Raw genomic sequence first — 20804 nt, 5'->3', positions numbered from 1 at the left:
TTGACACAGTTACCAGTATCGTGGCCATTTAAAAGGTGAGACCCGGCCAGGCACGGTGGCTCAAGCCTGTAATCCCAGCACTTTGGGACGCCGAGGCGGGTGGATCACGAGGTCGAGAGATCGAGACCATCCTGGTCAACATGGTGAAACCCCATCTCTACTAAAAATATAAAAAATTAGCTGGGCATGGTGGCATGTGCCTGTAATCCCAGTTACTCAGGAGGCTGAGGCAGGAGAATTGCTTGAACCCAGGAGGCGGAGGCTGCGGTGAGCCGAGATCGCCCCATTGCACTCCAGCCTGGGTAACGAGCGAAACTCTGTCTCAAAAAAAAAAAAAAAAAAAAAAGAAAAGGTGAGATCCCACAGCCCTTCCCAGAGCACGCCCGGGTGGGCCGCCTCTCAGTATGTGTTTGGTCTGTTTCCTAAGACAGACGTCTGGGAAATGTAAAAACTCAAACCATAAACTATGTGGGGGTCCTTGATGGAGGTTCGGGTATGCCCGGGAGGTGACGCCTGGTATTCAGAATCCAGGATTCAAAACCCGCGTGGACCAGGCAGTGAGCTGTGCAGGAGGAAGGAGGGGTACGCGTGTGATGAGGGCCCTGCAGACAATCGCTCCAGGAGCTGAAAGTAGAAACTGTTAAGCATTTGTCTCGGGTCACAGAAAAGGCAATAAAATTCCTCGAGGAAATACCGAAAACGCGCGGCCTCTGCACCCTGAGGAACGTGCACCAGACGCTGCTGCTGTGTATACACCTCAGCTGGCAAAGCGCAAACGCGCGTCCCGGGGTGCAGGCGGCGGGCGCCCCACACTCCCACGTCGTCCGAACAACACACACCACACAATCTCCGTAACTCACGCCATCAAATCAGTCCCCAGCCCAGGAATTCGCACGGGCACACTCATTCTTATTTGCTTAAATACGTGGGGACGCGGCTACCCCCCAACACCGGTGGTATTTGCAAAATATTGGAAATAATGTACGTGTCTCACGATGGGGAATTAAATCGATCGGGGGGCTTATGGACAATGAAAACTAGGCAGCCATCAAAAAGAACACGACGGAGGTCTCGTGAGTGGAAAGGTCTCCCATACGGATGACCGAGAAGAAAGGCGGCCACACACTGAGTGTATGTCTCCATTTGGAGAAAGCTTTCAAAGCAGGGAGGGAACACACACATTGTGCAAAAGCGTGCACAGAACATTTTTGGAAAGATAGACAAGCAACAGCCACTCCCTCGGGAGGAAAGGCAGAGGGCTGGAAGTGTGACGAAGGCGGGAACCCTCAAAGTGTCTTCTTTACACTGCATGCACTTTTCCTGCTGCACACTGTTTAAACCAGTGCTTCTGAGTGTGAGTAGGGATGCCGCTTGAGGTGTGATTTAAAATGCAAAAACTGGACACGATTCACAGCACCCATCAACAGGGGCAGCTGCAGCAGACCTTTCTCGGACCCTTGAGCAGTCAGCCTGCCTAGCTGCCTTTGGGCTGTCCCCTGCACAGCAATGCTACCTGCAGGGGCAGGGCCTGACTGCTCCTATCATGTCTTAATGAGGCTATGTCCACTCAGTGACATCTGAAATACAGGCTGTCATTTTTCTTTCGTTTCTCCTTTATAGTACGGTGAGGCATTACATTGATTCTTTTAAAATTATATGTTTGGCTGGGTGCGGTGGCTCACATCTGTAATCCCAGCACTTTGGGAGGTCAAGATGGACAGATCAATTGAGGACAGGAGTTCAAGACCAGCCTGGCCAACATGGCAAAACCCCTATCTCTACTAAATACACAAAAAATTGGCCAGGCACAGTCAATCACGCCTGTAATCCCAGAACTTTGCGAGGCCGAGGCAGGTGGATCACAAGGTCAGGAGATTGAGACCATCCTGGCCAACATGTTGAAACCTCATCTCTACTAAAATATAAAAAATTAGCCAGGCATGGTGGCAGGCACCTGTAGTCTCAGCTGCTTGGGAGGCTGAGGCAGGGGAATCACTTGAACTTGGGAGGCAGAGGTTGCAGTGAGCAGAGATTGCTCCACTGCACTCCACCCTAGTGACAGACTGAGACTCCATCTCAAAAACAAAACAAAACAAAAAATTAGCCAGGTATAGTGGCACATACCTGTAGTCCCAGCTACTCCGAGGCTGAGGCAGGAGAATCACTTAAACCCAGGAGTCAGAGGTTGCAGTGAGCTGAGATCACACCACTGCACTCCAGCCTGGGCAACAGAGCGAGACTCCGTCTCAAAAAAAAAAGATAGAAATAAAAATAAATAAAATTATGTTCTTAAGAGGATTTGTTATCTATTAATTTCATTTAAGAGCCTTAAAAAAGGAGTTACAAAATGCCTCTTTTAAAAAGAAATATTAAGTCTCCCCGGACGGAGAACTGCTGGGTTTTCCTAGCCTGTTGGGGCTGCTAGAGCAAAATATCCTAACTGGTGAGTTGAAAACAATATAGACACTTACTTCTCCCAGCTTTGGAGGCCAACAAGTCCAAGACAAAGGCACCAGCAGATGTCTGGGGAGGGCCTGCTTCCTGCTTCACAGATGGCACCTTCTCCTCCGTCCTCACAGGGGAGAACAGGCTAGCTATCTCTCCAAAACCTCTTCTATGAGGGCACTGATCCACTCAAGACTGTCTCTGTGACCTCACAGCTCCCAGAGGCTCTCTGCCTCCCAATACCACTGGACTGCTGATTAGGTTTCAACCTGTGCATTTTGGGGAGACAAACATTCAGACCACAGCCTGGCTTAATTAAATGACTCATCGTGATGCTGACGATACAGCCAGACAATGGGAGACTAAGCCATTCCTTTGACGAATAAGGTAATAGTACGTGAATTCACTTCAAGTAACATTGGTAATAGTCTTAAACGCAGATCAAGGAACAGGATATGGTCCCATCCGTGTTTTTTAGAAAACGAACACGCACCTACGAACTTCTTGGAGTGCCTTTTCTAGCGGTCAAACTGTGCAGACAGTGCAGTGAGAGCCACTCTGCGCTGACTGGATTTTGGTACACTTAAAAGTTTCACCACGTGCATGTGTTATTTTCATAATTTTAAACCCATTTAACAGTAAGTGAAATTATTAAGAAAGAAAAAAAAATGAAGAATGTAACTTAAAGAAGGTCAGAAAATAATGCGGCCGGGTCCACACCTGAAGGATCCCTATGTTACACCAGCTGTGAAGACTCCCGCTCTGCGCCTCCTCCGAGGTGGGGCTGATGACAATACCCACCTTGAGCTGTGCTGAGGGCGAGAGGAGTTCCAGGAGCAGCCCCTGGAAACCCAGGCACAGAGCTACTGCTGGGTAAGTGGCAGCTACTGTCAGGATCTGCGAAGGCTGATCGTACAAATGTGTCACCTTGACTGGGCCATGGGGTGCCCAGAAATTTGGTCAAGAAGTATTCTGAATGTGTCTGTGGCAGTGTTCCTGCGTGAGATTAACATCAGCGGGTAGGCTGAGTAAACAGGTCCCTCCTTACTGTGAGTGACGAGGACCTCATCCAATCAGCTGGGGTCTGAATAAGGCAAAGAGGCTGACCCACCCCCAGGGGCTTGAGGACCGGAATCCCAGTTCCTGGGCCTCCATCCTGTCAGGCCTTTGGGCTCCAGCTCGCCAACTGCCCATCTTGGACTTGTCAGCCTCCAGCATCAAGTAACACAATTCCTTCTGATGAATCTGTACATACGATTCTCCTATTGGCTCTGCTTCGCTAGAGAAACCTAGAACAGGATTTATAAAATTCTGTTTCTTCCAGATCTAGTTATAAAGTTACAGCTTTGCCAGGCACTGATGCTCACACCTGTAATCTCAACACTTTGGGAAGCTAAGGTGGTAGGATTGCTTGAGGCCAGAAGTTCAAGACCAGCCTGGGCAACATAGCAAGATCGCTTCTCTATTAAAAAAGAAAAAAAAAAAAAAAAAGGCTAGACATAGTGGCTCGAGCCTGTAGTCCCAGCTACTTGGGAGGTGGAGGTGGCAGAATCACTTTGGCCCAGGAGTTCACAGCTGCAGTGAGCCATGCCTGCACCACCGCACTCCAGCCTGTGTGGTAGAGTAAGACTCTGACTCTAAAAGTAAAATAGTTTCAGCTCCTGATAGTTTCAGCCTGACTTGCTCAAGTTTTTCTGTGTTTATGAGCTATCAGGGGTCAGTGAAAACAGAGAAGTTTCTGACCCCAAAATTCCTCCTAGGGCTGGGTCCCAGACTCACATGCCCGCCCAGCTGCTCAGCCTGAGGCTGGCATCAGTGCACCCTGAATCCCCTCTGGTCAGTCCCAGTTCCTACAACAGACCTTGGCTGAGCAGGAAGAATAGGGTGCCTCAGCCCGTAACTGGCCACTCAGCCAACGACTGCCATTTTTTCTATTATAATTTATTATGCGCCAGTTTCCTAAAATAGTTTGGGGTGAGCACAGATTGATCCATTACATACACGAAAAACTTGTTTCAGCCAGGCACGCTGGCTCACGCCTGTAATCCCAGCACTTTGGGAGGCCTAGGCAGGCAGATTGCTTGAGCTCAGGAGTTTGGGATCAGCCTGGGCAACGTGGCAAAACCCCATCTCTACTAAAAATACAAAAAATTAGCGGAGCGTGGTGGTGTGTGCCTGTAGTCCCAGCTACTCGGCAGGCTGAGGCATAAGAACCGCTTGAACCTGGGAGGCAGAGGTTGCAGTGAGCCAAGATCATGCCACTGCACCCCAGCCTGGGCAACAGAGTAAGACTCTGTCTCAAAAAAATAAAAACAAAAAAGAGAAGAGAGGAGAGGGGAGAGGGGAGATGGGAGAGAAGAGATTGTTCCAGGTGCAGAAATAAAACCAGTTAGGAAGAAGATAAAAATTTATCAAATACCTGAGCACTAAGGTCCCCAAATCACATGAAAAAAATCTCACAAATACATTTCAAATAAATTTCACAACTCACGTCAAAAACCTTGTGATAAATATTCTATCTACTCCCCTAATCATAAGGGAACTGGAGGACAGGAAGATTAGCTAGTGGCCCCCAAAATCATTTATAGCATATTGAAAAGGCAGAGGTGAATGTTTCTGTGGTTTTGCAAAGACCAAATGTTATCTCTAGCCATCAGCTTAACAGGCCCTTTCTGCATTCCATTTGCAAAAACCAATCAGCTGTGAAATAGAGGCCATTCCACTGAGGGAAGGAGAAAAACACTCCTAAATTACATATTTAGAAGAGATTTGTGATTCCCTAGATTATAATTTACATTGTCTCACTCTGTCTTAAAAGGGATATATATTGCACTGTCCATTCTTTTCTGTTTCCTTCAATAATATAGTCAGATAAAAGACCCATTTAGATTATAACTTTTCAATAGAAAACACATAAAAAATTATACTAGAAATTGACAAGCCCTTAAATTTAATTAATAAGATGTGTAATAATTGCATAATGTTGTATTTGAGCATGTTTTTAGAGGATAAGACATCAAGTTTTATGGCTTAAGTCAGTGATAGAAAAGGAACAGAACCCGGGCCAGGCAGGGCGGCTCACACCTATTACCCCAGCACTGTGTGAGGCCGAAGCAGGGGAATCACTTGAGCCCAGGAGTTCAAGACCAGCCTGGGCAACACAGTGAGTCTCATAATCAAATAAAATAAAACAACAAATTCTAAGCCATAGCCCTTTGATGAAGAGTGCCCCAGGCAAGGCTGCTCCTGTTAGCAGGCTATTCCTGGGCAATCCTCACTCCTTTCTCCATAGGCCCACCTCTATGCTCTGAGAGCAGGACCAGTCCTCACCAACCCCAGGAATTAACATAAACCCCAGCAAAAAGCTGGCCCTGGGCACACGCTGGTTCAACACACAAAAATCAATACGACTGCCTCAGTGAGACGCATGTTTAAAGTGTCTTTAGGCTTATTCAATAAGATTTACACATCGTAAGCCTAAAACTGGCCGGAATGCAACAGCTCGCGTCTCTCAGGGATTAAGTGTTTTCTGGTCCAGACAGCTCCCAGGAAGCTGTGTGTAGACAGGACAGAAACCAGACTCTGACCAGCTTAGAAGGAGTGAGAGGTGTCAACCCCACAGCAAGAGAGACAAGCCACAGCAGATCTGATTAGCAAGCCCTCCGTCACTGGGGTGTGGGTCCGAGTCCCAGGCCCAAGCGTTTAGTAAAGGATAAAAAAGAAAGGGTGGACGGAAGAGAGAGTCCGGGGAGCGGGGGAGGGAGACGGCCTGACTCTGTCCTTCACCTTCTGGAAAATTCCTTGCTGACCCAAAATACCAGGTTAGTGTCTGAGAAACCAGGAGGAGAGCCCTCACAGAAGCCCTGCTCCCCACTGCAGAGAGCTCGGAGGGAGTCGGAGGGGGAGCGCAGGGGCCTGGGCTCAACTCAGCCCCGTGCTCCTGCCCTGCAGGTGCCACCTACACCCTCTGAGCATGGGCAAGGGGACCAGGGGATCCAGAGATGGTGGGGAGGGGGCGCTGGTTATGTCTCTGAAGTCCCTTCACTCTGCCTGTCTGTCATTCAACCTGGCAATTTCTCTACCACATGGCCAAGAACAACGTCCCAGGCAGCGCAGAGCAAGACAGAGACAGCTTCTCCTGTGGCCTCTTCTCCTTTCGGGCCACACCACAAGGAAAACGGACACAGACAGACCTGGCAAACGTACTCACCACGGGAGTCTGTCCGAATGAGCTGGACTTCGCAGCGTCCTGGCAGAGGCTGAGCCCCGATGGGCTGCCCGAATTGAAAAAGCAAGGCCATGTGCAGACGTAAATCCAAAGGCACTTGAGAGGACAGAGAGCCTCCGCGGGACCCCAGCCCCGGCAGCCTCGCACGGCCGCCCGCCAGTGCCTTCCTCAGCAGTTTTCTGAGTTTGCTTGTTAGGGCAAATCCTAAGATCATGAGCACAATGGGTTACGTAACCCCAGGCAGCCTGGGAACCCTATCGGCTCATCTTGTTAAGCCATCCCAGACAGAAAATGACGCACCCAAAAACGTGATACCTCTGGGTTGGGGGTAGGGGCGCAGCAAGGAGAACGGGGCTTTGTGATGGGCATTCGGTCGTGCCTAAAAATTGAAGTGGAACAAAAAGTCTGCTGTTCATCTCAGGGCTTGCTGGGAGCCAGGGGAGGAGTGAATTGTCGGGGGCTGGGTGCCAAGCGGTGTCCTGAGACTGCACCCGGCCAAGCCCTGGGAGGTCACAGACGCATTCCTGGGGACAGCCTCGGTCTCTCGGAGAACTTTTTCCATTTACTGTCTTCCTTTCAATGACTGCCTAATAAAACTTTAATCCGAGCACGTTCTCCCTCCATCACCTGCAGCCCGTACCTCTGTGTTTACACTGCTGTTTACCAAGCCACTGCTAACCACGACCACACTGCACCGTTTCTCAGCTGTCCTCCGGTCCCATCGAAGAACTGCCAAGTCACCACATCCTACAGGGTGTGAAGTCTCAGCATTACACTCTGCCATTTCTCTACCCTCCGCTGTCACGTTCAGAGAAAGCGAAACTAGCCTAGCAGGCTGCACCTTTCCTGGATTTCACTGGTACAGACGCCACAAGGATCCCAAGGATCAGCTCCCGTGTTGGGACAAATGTGGGTGCCACTGGGACATCGCCTCCTCCACAAGGCCCTTGCGGTGGCTCCTGTCCTTCCCCTCCGAGGTTCAGCCTGGCGCCCTCCCTGGTACCCTCCTGTGCTGTGCTTCTCACTGTGCCAACCTCGGTGTACAGCCAATCTCTACTCACTCATCTGTCTCCCCAACTAGACTGCATGTCGGGCAGCAGAGAACCCCTGTCCTGGGGTCCCACGGACCTGGATGCAAGTCCCGCCAGTCAGGAGTTCCGCTAAGGTGCTGAGCCTTCTGACATGCAGACTCTTCACGTTACAAAGAGGGTGATAGTGCCCACTTCACAAATGGACACAACTGATACGCCCAACACACGTTCACTGAGCACGACGTTAGTCACTGGACGCAGGAGTGCGCAAAGCTGGCACACGGCCTGCCCTCTGCGAGTCCACAGTCTGCTGCAAGTTTGGCAGATGAAACGCAAATGCAGCAGTTTGAAGGATGGTTAAGTCTGGGGAAAAAGTCAGCAGGAAAGGGAGGCAGGGAAAGGTGGGGAAGATCACTCTTTATATGGGGAGGGAGGGGTCACAAAAAGCATCAAATAAAATGTCACTTGGGGCCAGGCACGGTGGCTCACACCTGTAATCTCAGCCCTTAGTGAGGCACAGGTGGAGGATAGCTTGAGCCCAGGAGTTCAAGACTGGCCTGGGCAATATAGTGAGACCCCATTTTCCACACACACAAAAAAAAGAAAGAAGTGTAAAATGTCACTTGGAGAAGGAAGAAGGTCACAGGCTATCTGGAGTCAAGGCAATCCAAAGGCTCTGAGGCTGGATGTGCCTGGTGAGATCGAGGTTAGGTGAGGCAGCCAGTGCCCAGAGCAGGCTGGGCACAGAGGGCAGATCGGCGGGGAAAGAGGGAGGCCCATCGTCCAGCCCCTTCCTTCCAGGTCTCTATGTGAGGGAGCTCACAGGAAGTCTGGAGAAGAGGTAAAGCATCGGACTGTACTAAAAGCCAACTCTCACGGCTGGGTGGAGAAGGAATTTTACGGAGGCCAGGGCAGCAGTAGGGGCCTGCTGGGAGCCAGCACAATCCACAATCACCCTGGTGTGAGATGGGGGTGCTGGGACCCAGGAAATGCTGGGTGGATTCTGGACACACTCAGAAGACAGAGCCAACAGCATTCCTAACAAACTGGAGTGTGAAAGAGAGAAGGGCAGAATCATAAATGCCTCCAAGATGCTTGGCCTGAGCACCTGGAATAATGAAAGTACCATTCACAAGGGCGGGGAAGACCCCGAGGAAAGCGGGTGGAGGTGGAGACCAGGAGCTCGGCTCTGGTCACGTGAGCCTGACACGCCTGTCAGACATCTGAGTGGAAGCTCACGTGGAGTCTTCAGCCTGAGACGTCTGGCCTTAGGGAGAAAGGTCCAGGCTGAGTACACAGAAGGCGATTTTAAAGCCTGTGCGCTGGGTGAGGTCATGTGCTGCCTGGGTGCGGACGTACAAGCAAAGGGGTGGGAAGACTGGGCCCTAGGCCCTTCGACATTCCCAGGCTCGGGAGAAGAGGAAGCGCAGACACAGAGGCAGGAGAACAGGGAGAGTGTGGAGACCCAGAAGCCAGGTACGGACGGTACTTCCAGGAGACAGGACTTGGCCGCGGTGTCAATGACCGCTGAGGGGTGAGGTCAGGCGGAGACGGAGGACGGGTCCCTGCACTGAACCAGGCTGAGTGTGGTGGGGCAGGGGCCTCCCTGCAGTGGCCTCCAGAGGGGACAGAAGAAAAACCAGAGCAAGCAAGCAGAGGAGCAGACACATCGGCCTGCGGGAACACGGGGCTGAGGAGGACTCTGTTTCAGAAGACGGAGATCACAGCCCGTTTCTGCATGAGTAAGAAAGATCCCAGGGCAAAGGGGAGAGGGTGATATGGTGGAGGAGAGGGAGATGTTGGAATGCGTCCTTCAGGGGGCAGGCGGGTGGGAGGGGGGCTCAGTCACGGGTGTGGGCCAGTGGGCAAAACAGGAGAGGAGGAGCAGGTCGCCAGGCTGGGAGCCCGGCCTCCTCCATGCCCTTCTGCATCCAGGAACCCCTGACACACAGGAGGTCCTCAAGGCTTAACTGGTAACACAGAACAAAGAGAAGCTGCTGGAACCCAACTTGCATCCATTAAGCCGTCATCAGGTGTCACTTCAAACAGACAAACAAAATCAAACACTGCAGATGCAGGTGGGAAGCCGAGCACGCTCCTACAGGAACGCAACTGGATTTCAGTCATTCTGCGGCTTGCTGCTGTTACGCACCCACCCTCCACCGCTTCCACAGAGAGCCCTCTCCCGTGCCAGCTCCGAGCACCTGTCTCCGTGATTCCTTGGGGAAAATAAAGAAGCAAGAGTGCAGTGAGGACTGAGGGCCTGCACGGCGATTCTCCCCTGGGAGGCAATTACCGCCTGGGACTCAGACTCACGACCAACACAGGCATCGTCATACCCACGTCTGCGCAAGTCCCAACGTGTACAGGGGACGCTGCGTGAAGTTCCCTGTCCGCGTCCCACAGGGACGCCGCCTGTCTCTCCCTATACCTGCCTTATATCCGAAGAAGCTGACCCCAAAGAGGGAAGGAAGGGTCCAGTCTACACTGCGTGCCTGCGACGGGCCGCGCTGGCTGCTCGGCTTTCAGTGTTACCGTCTTTAGCCTTCATGACCGTTCAGTGAGGTGCTGTCTGCATCTTAGTCATGAGAGCAGGTCACCAACTGACCCACGTTACAAACGCTCACTGCAGAGTGGCTCTGGACGGGAGGCCTCACAATCCGAAACCCCTCCCCAGGCCCTCCCGCGTTCCTGAGTCCTCAGTGGCTGAAACCTCCCTCCCTTCCTCCCTGGCAGGGAAAGGGCACATACCGGTAATGGTGTAGGCATCCCGGTACCCTCTGTAGCTGGGAGCATCTTCCACAGCCTCGCTTACGTAGTGCTCCTCAGGGATGCCGGGGCTGCAGGCTAGGACTGCATGGTTGCTTGCCTCCGAGGGGGGCACGGAGCTGGCCGAAGTGTCGTCGTGCAGAGCTGTGGCGTCCAGCTTGGCAGGTTTCACAGCGAGGTGCCCACTGCCATTGGCGGCCCCACTGCCGGAGTCTGGGGCAGTGGGCGAATGGCCCCCAGTGGTTCCAGTGGACCAGCAAGGGCTCCTCACAGGGATTCTATGGGACAATTGAGAGAGAGGGGTGCAGTTACAGTCTGTCAATAAACCTCAACAAACCTTTAGGAAGGAAGGGCCCGAGATGGCGTGCGCTCAGACTGAATTCTGAGAATTGTTTCCCTCACGGCAAGACGTCTCCAATCACACTGCTTAGTTTCAGTAAAACAGCTGCAGCAAAGTTCCATTCAACTAATCAGGCATCCACACTGACCAAAATGTGGAGTACATGGCTTCACTTGCTTATTGAAACGTGCCTTGAAGTAGCTCTAAGCAAATAAAACACACTGGAGCACAGCTTAAACCTGTATTCCTCCAGGATTTATACACACAAAGAGAGGTCACGTTTTCATTTGTATATTGAATTACGTAAGATATGTTTCTCTTAAACTCTTCCGACCGCAATAACTTCTCAATTCTGTAAGGTATGTCACCACTGGTGGTCAAGGGGCCAGATGGGAATTCACTGGCTATAGCCGTGGGAAGCTGGGCACTGTCACGGCCAATCCCAGTGGGGCCCAATAGGACTTCTCCATGATGGCCAAGTTGTGACTCCTGGTCTGGATACCGACTTGCTGACGAGAATCAGTGCATGAAACTCCATCAAGCTGCACTCTTTACAATTCATACACTATTTTCACACTGTTTTAGAAATGTGGAGTCATACTATGTAACCCAGGTTGGTCTCCTGGGTTTAAGTGATCCTCCTGCCTGAGTGCACACCACCAAGCCCAGCTCTCATACTCTCTCTTTGTATGTCTATTTCAATGAAGTGGTGAAAAGACTAGTGAATGCAGATACTGAATCTATAAATTAGCTTGAGAAGTTATCCCTAAACCAAGAAGATAAACAGACACACTGATGAGAGTCCCAGAAAAGCCAAGAAAGGCTTGAGGCAAAAAGAGAAAGGAAATATAAACAGGAATTTTAAATGCTTTTCTACAGGTGAAGCCGTACACCTTTCAATCAAAAGGCTCTACATCAAGACCCAAACAAATCCACGGAAAAATAATGAACTCCTAGATACAATCCAGTGGGAAATGTAAATTCCAAAGATTTAGGTAACAATCTGACAAACATTAAAAAGGCATCGCCACATGTCTACAGGCCATGCCAGTGGGATAATTCCTCAGAATTTACTTAATTCAGTTTTATTTTATTTATGTAAGACTGTCTCATTCCTGTCACCCAGGCGGGAGTGCAGTGGCACATCACAGCTCACTGCAGCCTTGACCTCCCGGGCTCAGGTGATGCTCCCACCTTAGCCTGTAGCGCAGACTACAGGCACATACCAACACATCCAGCTCATTTTTGTATTTTTAGTAGAGACAAGGTTTTGCCATGTTGCCCACGCTGGTCTAAAACTGCTGGACTCAAGTGATCTTCCTGCCTCAGCCTCCCAAAGTGCTGAGATTACAGGCATGAGCCACAGCACCTGGTCAGTTCCTCAGAAATTTAAGTGAAAGGTAGTCACATAAGACTTCTATACCCAATTAAGCTACTGTTACACACAAAAACAGCAGGCAGATACTTAGAAGCTCAAAGACTCTGATGGGCCTGAGGAGCTCCAAGTCTGATGACAGATGACACCTCATGGGCTCTCACTAACACAGGTCACCATACAGAGCTCAAAAGGTGAGGAAGATGTAGCAAAGTAAACCCGGCAGGGAAGTTAAACCAGGAACACTTAAGGTCAACATGTGAATAAAGCGCTTCATTCACAACCCTAAAGCAAACAGCCCAAAAGAAAAATGAGCAAAGGATAGAAAAGTACCTTCCCCCGGCCAAAACACACCCCCACCCACCCCCAAACGGTTTAAGGAACCTTAACAGTGAATTGAAAAAAACAACCACAAAGATTCTGAAAGTATAACAATGCCCAAATTCACAGCTGACTTAGGGAACTTCCAGCCTTACGTATTACTGAAGTAAGGTGAGGAGTATAAATCTGGAAGAACAGCCTGACAAAAGGTACTGTGGCTCTCTGGCCTGCCTGTATATAGGTCAAAGACGTACGACACAGCAAAATGCTAGGAACAGCCTAACAAGCCACAGCAGAGGACTGAGCCATTAATTACAGGACAGCTCTCAAGAAGTTGACCATGCCGCCATGAGGAGGAAGTGTCAGAGCAGATGGGAATGAATCCGCACAGAAAGATGCTGTAGGCAGAAAAACAGTAGATCATGAACGTGGACTTGTAAGGTTTTAAAATGCATTAACAAATTGAAGCTTCGTCAAGCCTTCTTCAACCTGTACTCAGGCGGATTCCATCTGACCTACATACCCGGAAATTTGAAATACTCTCTCCCTTTGCAAAATGCAATTGTTCTTCTGAAAACTAAGACAGTTTCATGTAAATCCATATGGTTTTTTATTTGCTTTTACAAAGGTTCTAACATGTAAAGATTTCTCTCTTTTTGTTTTGAGACAGGTTTTGCTCTGTCTCCTAGGCTGGAGTGCAGTGGCACGATCTCAGCTCACTGAAGCCTAGGCCTTCTGGGATCAAGCAGTTCTGCCCCAGCCTCCTGAGTAGCTGAGACTACAGGTGTGCGACACCACGCCCAGCTAATTTTTGTATTTTTGGTAGAGACAGGGTTTCACCATGTTGGCCAGGCTGGTCTCAAACTCCTGACCTCAAGTGATCCACTCACCTGGGCCTCCCAAAGTACTCGGATTACAGGCATGAGCCACAGGGCCTGGCCCTAATATGTAAAGATTTCTTAAAGAGGTTTTACAAGCAAGCCTTAGACAACCTTCCCTGTCACGATCTATAAAACGAGGGAGATGGCCTACATCCTCATCAGCAGCCCCAGATCACTACTGTTTCCCTCCTAGCACCTATGTGTCCATTTGCAGCTGTCAGACACTTAACCGGGAAACGTACTGCTACAAAATAAATATTGCACTTAACCCGGAAACGTACAGCTACAAAATAAATATTGCACTTAACCCGGAAACGTACTGCTACAAAATAAATATTGCACTTAACCCGGAAACGTACTGCTACAAAATAAATATTGCACTTAACCCGGAAATGTACTGCTACAAAATAAATATTGAAAATGAGGATGAGGATGAAGAGGAGGAAGAAGGTGGGAAAGGTGAAAAGAGGAAGAGAGAAACAGATGATGAAGGAGAAGATGATTAAGACCCCAGATGACCTGCAGAAACAGAACTGTTCAGTATTGTTTGGACTGCTCATGGATTTGGTAGCTGTTAGGGGAATTAAAAAAAAAGGTAGCTGTGATACAAACCCCAGGACACCCACCCACCCAAAGAGCCAAAGAATAGTTCCTGTGACATTCCGCCTTCCTTCCATGTAGTCCCTCTTGGTAATCTACCACCAAGCTTGTGGACTTCACCCCAACAAAATTGTAAGCATTGTTAGGTTTTTGTGTAAGACTCTTGCTGTAGCGTGGATAGCTGTGATTGGCGAGTCAACTGTCTGTGGCTACCAGTTACACCGAGGCTGTAACAGCATTTTTACTTTCTGTACAACAAAAAAGCTTTGTAAATAAAATCTTAACATTTTGGGTCTGTTTTTTCATGTTTTTCTTTCTAATGAGTTTTTTGTTTTACATTAGGACATTTTATGTGACAACTGCCAAGAAAGTATTTTTAAGAATTTACGTGAAATAAACACGTTACCCTTTGGTAAAAAAAAAAAAAAAAAAAAAAAAAAAAAACTTTCTGAAAAAAAAAAAAAAAACCAAAATTTGGAGACATCAGCAAATGCTCACCTTGCTCAAGACTCAAAAGGGAGCACAAGCCGCAGTTCTGAAATCCAGGAAACGTTTGACATGTGCGGCAAATGGCAAAGCTATTCGGATGCCCGAGAGGCCCCTCTTGAAATAACAAGACTGAACTTTCACTCATTAAAATCAAATGGAAAACAACCTCAATTTTTATTCATAGAAAAACAGTTACACATTATGGCACATCCAAACAACTGAATTCTGTAAAATGTAAGGCACTTACCTCTGTGTCCAGTACGAATTACATTCTCAAAATAATCACTATCATTAACATCATAATTTCCAGATTCTCAGAATCGGGCACTTTTCTTGGTTCTACTATAATATTCACATGCCAGCATTTCCAAACCTGTTTTACCCTGGGACTTTTCTCCACACATCTATCTACGTGCCGTCTGTTTCACGGAGGACGCTCTGGGAAAGCCTCTCCATCAGACACAGGCTTCGTGCACTGTCCATCCACCACCATCTGTCCAGTGCTGATCTCCCCCAAAAACTGTGCGCTCCTTGGAAGCACGGCCTGGCACTGACACATACTAGGTACTAAGTAAATGTCTATGGAATAAATAATGACAAATGAAGATGGGGTTTGGTGCAAATGACTCTGAGGTTCCCCTGAAGCTTAAAGATGAGGTTTTACAATTTGTACAGGAACCAAAGGGTCTAAACTCCCAAATTTCACACTGCTAACCTTGAGGACCAACGGGAATCCATGGAAACCACCTGAGGCACTCCTAAGTATTCCAAATATGCAGACCACGGCCCACGGGCGCTGTGGGACTGCTCCAGTTTAACCTTACTTCTTCATTTTCAATACAGACCAACACACAACAAATGTGGCTTAAAGAGGCCAGGCCCAGTGGCCCACACCTGTAATCCTAGCACTTTGGGAGGCACAAGCAGGGAGAACCCAGGAGTTCAAGACAGCCTAGACAACATGGAGGAACCCTGTCTCTATAAAAAATACAAAAAATTGACCAGGCATGGTGGCATGCGTCTGTGGTCCCTGTTACTAGGGAGGCTGAGGTGGGAGGACCATCTGAGCCTGGGAAGCTACGTCGAGGCTGAAGAGAGCCCTGAGTGTGCCCCTGCACTCCAGCCTGGGCGACTGTGGGATCCTATCTGCCCCCCACACCCCCAAAAAGTGTAGTTTAATAGTCAAACATGTAAAATGACCCAGACACAACAATTCAAGGATCAGGAGACCTCATTTACAGACCACTCAAAAGCTGGTTTGCAAGGTCTCCACCCACTTCTAGCTTGGACAGTGAGTCACAGCATGTGCCCTCTGGGGACACCTAGGAATTTGTAGGGCAAAGGTGACAACCTTTCCCCAAGGTGCCAGCCTAAGTTCACTCTAATGTAAACGGGCATTTCTGAGGTTTCACATGGGCTCAGGAACAAAGCATCCCCTGCCCTGGATGCCCTCTGGCTCCAGCACACACTGGCACACCAAGCAAAAGGCTTCTTTCAGGCAGAAACAAACAGGGCTTAAGGAAAGTGAGAGTGGATGGCGGGGCTGAGAGATGAAAGCGCCTCTGTTGAGTTTGCTGAATTCTGCCCAGAGAGCGGCAGGAAGGCAGGATTTTTCTCAGCAGAGGAGTGAGAAATTCTGCAACCTGGTCAATTTTTCAGCAAAAGAGGTGCCAGGAAAAGAAGTAGGATAAAGTACACATGGAAGCTGAGCCTGGCTGGGCGGCCCAGGTCCCCTGCCCCACTCTTCCCAACTCCGTGCTCAACAATTCCAGCCCCCGCTTGTCAAGAGTACTTAACACACTGTTCAACTTTATGCCAGCTTGCTACTGAGCTCCAATTTGCTAACAAAATACACCTGTGCAACTCCCTAATATTTTCTCCCCATTCCCCTCCAATCTATGTAATTTTTGCGACTCAGAACTGGAACTAAAACTCAAAGAGCTGTCTGACACTAAGAAAACTGTGTCATGTCCCAGGCCTTGGACCCCTCATCTGGACGAGGAAGGGACCAAGAGATCGAGCGACCTTCCACACCCTGCCTTCCGGCTGTGCCACCACACGGGCTATAAAAGAGGGCAGTGGAACGGCAGGAGGGTTTGTGCACCCTGCCCAGTCTTTCTCCACTCACTGGCGTGATGAGCGTGAAACCATTCCCACCCACACACAGGTAGCTTCTAGTAGGAGATCACGCACAGAAAGAACTGCCCTTTGTGAGCAATAAATCTCCTGTTTCCCAAGGGGTCAAAAAAGGAGCTTCTGACAAGGTGCGGTTGCTCACACCTGCAATCCCAGCACTTTGGGAGGCCATGGAGGGCAGATCACCTGAGGTCAGGAGTTCAAGATCAGCCTGACTAACATAGCAAAACCCTGCCTCTACTAAAAATACAGAAAATAGCCAGACATGGTGGTGCCACTGTACTCCAGCATGGGCAACAGAGCAAGACTCTGTCTCAAGTGAAAAAAGAAAAAGAAAAAGAAAAACTTTCCATGCTAATGGATAGGAAGAATCAATAGAATTAAAATAACCATATTGCTCAAAGTGATTTCAGATTCAATATCATTCCTGTAAGACTCCCAATGATATTCTTCACATAATTAGAAAAAAATATTCTAAAATTCACTTGGAATAACAACAACAACAAGCCCAAATGGCCAAAGCAATTATAAGCAAAAAGAACAAAGCTAGAAGGATCTCACTACCTGATTTCAAACTATACTACAAGGCTACAGTAACTAAAACAGCATGGTACTGGTATAAAAACAAACACATAAACCAACGGAACAGGTTAAAGAACCCAGAAATAAAGCCACACATCTACAACCATCTGATCTTTTACAAAGCCAACAGTAACAAGCAATGGGGAAAGGACTCCCTATTCAGTAACTGGTGCCGGGGTAACTTGCTACCCATATACGGAAGATTGGAACAAGATCCCTTCCTTCTACCACATACAAAAATCAACTCAAGATGGACTAAAGAGTAAAAGATCAAACCTAAAACTACAAAAACTTAAGAAGAAAACCTAGGAAATGCCATTCTAGACATGAGCCCTGGCAAAGATTTCGTGACAAAGACACTAAAACCGATTACAATGAAAAATAAAAATTGATAAATGGGATCTAATTAAACTAAAGAGCTTCTGCACAGCAAGATAAACTATCAATAAACAGACAATCCACAGATAAACATCTGATCAAAGTCTAATATCTGGTCAGAACTGGTGGCTCTCATCTGTAATTGCACCACTTAGAGAGGCCAAGGCAGATGGATCACCTGAGGTCAGGAGTTTGACACCAGCCTGGCCTACATGGTGAAACCCCACCTCTACTAAAGACAAAAATTATCTGGGAGTGGTGGCAGGCACGTGTAATCCCAGCTACTCTGGAGGCTGCAGCAGGAGAATCGCTTGAACCAAGGAGGCGGAGGTTGCGGTGAGCTGAGATCGAGCCATTGCACTCCAGCCTGAGCGACAAGAGTGAAACTTCGTTTAAAAAAAAAAAAAAAGTCTAATATCTCAAATCTGTGAGGAACTTAAATAAATTTACAAGAAACAAAAGCATTTAAAAATGAGCAAAGGAGGCTGGGTGCAATGGCACACAACTGTAATCCCAGCACTTTGGGAGGCTGAGGCAGGCAGATTACCTGAGGTCAGGAGTTAAAGACCACCCTAGCCAACATGATGAAATCCCATCTTTACTAAAAATATAAAAAATTAACCAGTGTGGTGAGGCAGGAGGCTGAGGCAGGAGAATCTCATGAACCCAGGAGGTAGAGGCTGCAGTGAGCTGAGATTGCATCACTATACTCCAGCCTGGGCAACAGAGCAAGACTCTGCCTCAAAAAAATAACAATTTAATAAATAAAAATGAAAACAAATAAAACAAAATAAAATTTTTAAAAAATTTAAAATGGGCAAAGGAGATGAACAGACACTTTTCAAAGAAAGACATACACAGGCCAAAAAGCATATGAAAAAAAAGCTGAACATCACTAATCATTAGAGAAATGAAAATCAAAACCACAATAAGATACCGTCTCACATTCGTCAGAATGGCTACTAAAAAGTCAAAAAATAACAGATGCTCATGAGGTTGAGGAGAGAAGGATATGCTTATACACTGCTGGTAGAAATGGATTATGTATTAGTTCAGCCACTGTGGAAAGTGGTCTGGAGATTTCTCAAATAATTTAAAATAGAACTACCATCTAACCCAACAATCCCATTACTGGGCATATACCCAAATCATCTACCACAAACACATATGCACATGTATCTTCATCCCAGCACTCTTCACAACAGCACTTGAGCCCAGGAGTTCAAGACTAGCCTGGGCAACATAGTGATACCTCATACCTCTTTTTATTAGGGGGTGGGGTGGGCAGAGTCTCACTCTGTCACCCAGGCTAGAGTGCAGTGGCACTATCTCAGCTCCCTGCAACCTCCCTTTCCATGTTCAAGGAATTTTCATACCTCAGCCTCCAGAGTAGCTAGGACTACAGGCATGAGCCACTGCATCTAACCAGACCTCACCCTTTGATTAAATTTTTTTAATTTAAATAATAATAATAATAGCAAAGCCATGGAATGCACCTAGATGGCCATCAGTGGTGGACCTGACAAACAAAATGTGGATGGATGCCACAGAATACTATGCAGCCACAAAAAAAAAAAGAACAAAATAATCTTTGCAGCAACACGGATGGAGCTGAAGGCCATTATCCCAAGTGATTTAATGCAAGAACAGAAAACCAAATGCCACATTTTCTCACTGGTAAGTGGAAGTTACACACTGAATACATATGGACACAAAGAAATGATAGACACCAGACAATGGGGCCTACTCAGGGAAGGAGGAGGGTGAGGACTGGAATCCATCAGGTGCAGTGCTAACTACCTAACTGATGAAGTTATCTGTATACCAATCCCCTGTGGCAGGCAACTCACCCATGTAATAAATCTGCACCTGTGCTCCCTGAACCGAAAATAAAAGTTGGAAAGAAAAAAAAAAAAACAAACAAGTCTGAGACTCACCCTCAGCATCACAGGCATTGTGCTGCTGAACATGCAGTGGAGGCATGTGTTTTCAGCACTGGGTTTCTACCTGAGGAGCAATTGATCCCCCCGGAAGCTAGCTAACTTGCAGACAGTCACTTGGAACCAGGGTGGGCACTCTAAGACCTCAGCTCCTCTATGGCCACCTCACTCATGACAGGCCTTGCAAAACAAGCCAGTGGTCTGGCACTATGCTCAGGAATTTGCATGTGTGTCCCTGCTTAAGGCTCACAGCCTGTAAAGTAACATCAGCACCCACTTTTTACAAGAGAGGACGCACAGAGAGGAAACAGGATCAGGATGTGAGCCTAGCTTTGAGTGGCTCCAAAGACGCTGCTTGCCCTATGACGGCTGTGAGCAGCATCGTTCTTAAAGGAGTTCACGGTCCAGTGGAGAATCAGACATTCCATGTGATCTTGACCACTGACCATTTTCCTACCTCTGTTGTCTCTTAAAACAACCCTCTTGTTGAAATGGGGGCAAAGGAACTCAAAGCCAAGACCCGCTGAGACTGCTCAGGTCCGTGTAAGAAATACGCATACCCCAGCTTGGCCGACAGTGGGGTTCAAACGCCGGGGCTGAGCTGTGTTGGGGGCAGCTGGCCGGCAGCCACACAAGAGGCCCATCCCTCCCCTCTTCATCCTACCACTCTCCTGCCTTGTTTGACCTTTCTGGCATTCCCATCAGTCCGGGCCAACTCCTTAAATAGCTGGACAAGTGGCTGCACAGTGGAAAACAGCGGGTACAAGTCGAACAGGTGGAGGATGATTGAAGGCTCACAGACACGGCGCCGGGTGGACAAAAGAGCCAGTGTGCCAGGAAGCCGCCATTGGCCTCATGGGACCCTCATGCTGCGCAGCTCATGGTGGGCTTTGGCAGGCAGCGGGCCATATGGCCCGCCGTACAGCAGTCATACGCTATAGCTTGGTAGAATCATCCCCATTTCCGAGGCAGGGGTTGGGGAAAAGGACTGGGGAAAGATTAAGTGACTTGATCAAAGTTTATCTAAATAACTGTAGATATCTGACTGGGAAGCATTGCTGATCACTGGAATACTGCTCCCCTGGGCTGTGAAGGGGGGAAGCACCTTGGAAGAGGGGGTGCGTGTGACCACCCACAGAATGAGAAAGACTGAGAGGAGCTGACAGCCGCAGCAGCACTCAACGCAGGAGCAGGGTCAGGGCAACCGAGGCACAGGGAAGGCGAGCACAAAGGGTCAGGGACAGCTGCCAGGGCCTCGGTGAGCTCCTGGGAGAGACCCCAGGGCCTCC

At 48.5% G+C, this 20804-nt stretch overlaps 1 protein-coding gene across 9 annotated transcripts in view; it reads right to left on the bottom strand.

The window, feature by feature from the left end:
* Positions 1-20804, bottom strand: part of TRAK1 (trafficking kinesin protein 1) — a 200862-nt gene that overhangs the window by 119635 nt on the left and 60423 nt on the right. For 5 of the 9 annotated variants that reach the window (XM_074406084.1, XM_074406091.1, XM_074406087.1 and 2 more), the window contains one exon: positions 10456-10751. Coding sequence is in view for 4 of the 9 variants with exons in the window: in XM_074406082.1 (XP_074262183.1) it covers positions 6656-6887 (232 nt within the window). In the remaining 5 variants the exon portion in view is untranslated. Of the gene's footprint in view, positions 1-6655; positions 8726-10455; positions 10752-20804 lie in introns of those variants that run through there. The other 4 variants (XM_074406082.1, XM_003930874.4, XM_010341455.3 and 1 more) reach the window with 4 other exon arrangements.

The sequence above is a fragment of the Saimiri boliviensis genome, chromosome 9 (genome assembly GCF_048565385.1).
Source record: "Saimiri boliviensis isolate mSaiBol1 chromosome 9, mSaiBol1.pri, whole genome shotgun sequence".
Lineage (NCBI taxonomy): Eukaryota > Metazoa > Chordata > Mammalia > Primates > Cebidae > Saimiri > Saimiri boliviensis.
This window is presented reverse-complemented; position numbering and strand designations above follow the sequence as displayed.